General features: G+C 35.0%; 1 protein-coding gene across 1 annotated transcript; it reads left to right on the forward strand.

Annotated features, from left to right (window-relative positions):
* Positions 1-1,001: 1,001 nt before the first annotated feature.
* LOC114074076 lies at positions 1,002-2,120 on the forward strand. The gene is made up of 3 exons (XM_027911995.1): positions 1,002-1,428; positions 1,688-1,748; positions 2,069-2,120. Exons 1-3 carry the CDS (start codon positions 1,002-1,004, stop codon positions 2,118-2,120), a joined length of 540 nt encoding a protein of 179 aa, XP_027767796.1.
* The last annotated feature ends 1,744 nt before the right edge of the window (positions 2,121-3,864 follow it).

The following is a 3,864-nucleotide window of genomic DNA, read 5'->3' on the forward strand; positions in this document are numbered from 1 at the left end:
ATAATTAAATTGAACAACATATATCATTTATTGTTTCTTAATGTGAATGAATTATTATAAGTCCACATATATATCTAGTTTCATTGATTGTTCAGCAGAATCTACAGAATCGCTTCGGAGATTTCCCTAATAAAGTTTTATACTATTTAACAACAACTTGTTTTAGGGTAAAACATTTTATGTCTTTCGTAATAGACTCGAAAAAGGGAATAGAAAGAACTAAAAGCATGAGAAACGGCAACGGAGCAGAGGAACACAATAGTCTATCAGAGAGTATTGAAATGCCGGATGCTATGGTGATGGAGATTATCTCCCGCTTGCCTTTGAGGTTTGTTTTTCAATGTAAAATTCTATCCAAGAATTTTAAAGGTATGATATCTCATCCTGAATTTTCAAAAACTTTATTCCACCGTCAAAAAGTCACTTCTTCACAACTCATCTATTTAATTCATGATGGGAGATTGCTGAGAGAATTCCCAAAAATCTCCCTAAACCGTATCACTCAATCTGTGACAACGCTATGATATGGCGTAGAGATTTTCGCTTCATGTGATGGTTTGCTTCTCCTTGAGTTTGAGAGAATTAGGTGTTACTGCGTATTCAATCCCCTAACTGGAGAGCATCAACTGATTCCATATCCGAATTCTCCTAGACATGAGTTAAAAAAGATAGGCCTAGCGGTTGATTACCTTACTTCAAATCAATACAAATTGGTATCCATAAGTAACCTTGTGGAAAATTCCAACTTGTTCTACAAATTTCACTTGCTTTCATCAGAGAGATCTGACTTGTGGCGTGAAATCCAATTGAGAATCAATACTTTCATATCCTTACCTTACGGTAGTCCACCTGTTCATTGGCACAATTCTTTGTATTTTCTTAGAAGTGACGGTAGTGTCCTAGCCCTTGATGCAAAGAATGAAGAGGCTGTAGTCATCGACCGTCCGGACTTTATTGATCATTATGATATTAGCTATGGGAAAATTTTGACTAGTAGGGAAATGAGTGGTAATGATATATGGCTAGGGAGGGCGCAAGGTTTACTTACCCTTGTATACATTTTCAGAAAGCACATAGTCATTGGGAGTTTTGACAGAGCAAGCAGCCGTTGGGGGGTTTCCCACACTTTGGAAAACTTTGTTTTAAGTCCAGATGGCGATATTATCGGCTTTCCAGTTTGGATCGACAGCAAAAAAGTGTCTTTTATGGTACAACGTCCCCCAACACAGTACCATGATCTATACGAGTATGATACCAACATCAATGGGTACAAAAATGTTGCAGTCCTGGACAAAGTTGATTATCCCATGTATTGCTTCTATCCAACATTAGCTTGTGTCTATAAGACGCCCTCTAATAATGTAACCATTGCTCAACAGATGTCTATTGCAGAAAGGTTGGATGACATCAGAAGATTTATTCTCGAAGGTACCAATTAGCTTGAGTTCAATTTTGTATTTTAGTTCTTGCAATCTCCTAAATGCTGCTTAAGGTAAGTATAGCAATTCCTTTCAAATTTATGTTTAAAACACCTCAATTGAACCAAATCGATATTTTCATAAAGATATTGTCTGCCTTCTTTGTTTGACTTCAGTGGCATTTTATAAATTCTTGGTCTCCTTTTTTACTTTAAACAAGTTTAAATTGTTTCTAGTTCTTTTCAAATTTTGTATATAACTTTGTCCAGATACATCAGAAGAAGAAGTTGGAAGAGGAGGAGGAGGCAGAGAAAAAGAAGAAGAAACATTGTAATAGACTTGGCTTTCTGCCCTTCACTATCTTCAATCATTATTAGTTTGTATTCAAACATGACTTAATCAGTCATTTCTGGGATATTGAGGGCATAGTTACATATTGCAATCGACGTGATTTTCTATATGCAATTTGAACAAAAACTTCTTTCTTTTTTTGCAACTGTTGCACATTTGAAGTGATGAACTCCTATAAATGAAAGATTTTAGCATTACCAGGAAGATGTTTGGCGTATCTTCCATTCAAAATTTGGTTTGTCAATCAAGCATCGTCATATGTGCTGTTTTTATATTTTGTTTCAAATTTTTTTGAACAGGACTGGATTTACGTTAGTTGCATTCTTTTTATGGTCAAAAGCCACAGAGTGAACAAAACTTCAGGATTACTTAGCTTGATATACTTTCATCACAGCGATGAAATCCAACTGAGAACTGATATCTATTTTTTATCCTTTTGTAATCTGCCTGCATATTGGTGTGATGCTCTTTATTGGCTCAGAAGTGATACAAAGTGAGAAGAGGATATAGTCATTATTTATCACAGACTGCTCATCTTTCATATTTTGTTGCGAAGTTTGATGTGGTCGGGAGATTTATTATCGAAGGTACCAATTAGTTGAAGTTCAATTATATATCTTTTAGTTCTTGCAATGTTTTAAATGAGACGTAAGGGATTAGCTTCTAATTCTTTCTCTAAATGACCAAAGAGAAGATTGAGATAGTAGTTAAATCGACTCTTTGTTTTCCATCCCACCACCCTATTAGTAGGATCAACAGTGTTCTCACTAACCCTCCAACGTACACTCAAACCAGCCTACCGATTAATGATGGAGATGTTCAACCACTTGATCATGCCTAACTTGTTTGAATTTTCTTTTCAGGGGTTCCCTATATGAATTTTGATTGTGGATATAAACTTTTTTCTTTGGGGGAAACTGCTGTATTTTTCAAGTATTGATCATGGTGCTCCAACTTTGGGACAAAAATACCTCATGTGTGTCTCTGGAAGGAAAATCACAACCTTTTAGGAACATTGTCACCATGACCATTTAATCCTGCCTTATGATCCCCTAAAAAGTCTGATAGAACTTTCCAGATTTATAAGTTAAAAGCTAAAAATCATGTTGAGAACCCTCTGTTTGATGATAATAATTTTATTTTGATGTAATGGAAAATGGGTTATCCCGTAGAAGATAAATTCTATTACATATTCCTAAGACATATAGTCTCTTATCTTAGAAATCCATGAAAGATGAAATAGCCAGAGCATATAATTTCCTGACATCTAAGTGTAATTTTTTTGAAAGTTAGTTCAAGCACTACAGGGATAGAAAAAGGTTAGTGAATGTCACTATTCACGGCTTAGATTGAGGAGTGCCTAATCTTCAAAGGAAGTATTAGAATATAACTATGATTACATCTGTTCTAAACATGGAGGGATTAATAAATATGTATATGACAGGAGAATAATACCCTATTCTTCCATCAAATTAATATTCTAGGTGTTCGTTATTATTAAATATATAACAGTGGTACTGTTTTTCTGTCCTACCATCATATATTCTGCTTATGCGTTACTAAGTTGACCAATTAAGAATAATGTTTTGTGGTTTTATATCACAGTGACTCATGCGTGTTTGACACTCATAGTTAACATAATAAAGTGCATACCCACATCTATTATTATATTCATTCTCTGAAGTGTGGTCAAGCTACTCTTCTCATGTATCTCCTCCTCTGGCATGAACTGAAGCAGCAGCAGGGGAAGATGTTTGGCAAATTTGCCATTCAAAATTTGCTTTGTCAATCAAGCATCGTCATATGTGCTGTTTTTATTTTGTTCCAAATTTTTTTATTAGTTGAATTCTTTCTTCACTTTCCTATGGTCAAAAACCAAAAGAATTATAGTTACTCAATACACCTTCAGGTTTACTTAGCTTGATATACTTTCATCGCAACGATGAAACCCAACTGCAAAGCAATTTCTGCTTTTTATCCTTCAGTAGTCCACCTACTTGTTGCTGTGGATCTCTTTATTGGCTCAGAAGTGACACAAAGAGAATAGATGTTATACTCTTGACAGGTCAGGATTAGCTTCTAATTCTTCTCTAGA

Source organism: Solanum pennellii, chromosome 9 (genome assembly GCF_001406875.1).
Source record: "Solanum pennellii chromosome 9, SPENNV200".
Taxonomy (NCBI): domain Eukaryota; kingdom Viridiplantae; phylum Streptophyta; class Magnoliopsida; order Solanales; family Solanaceae; genus Solanum; species Solanum pennellii.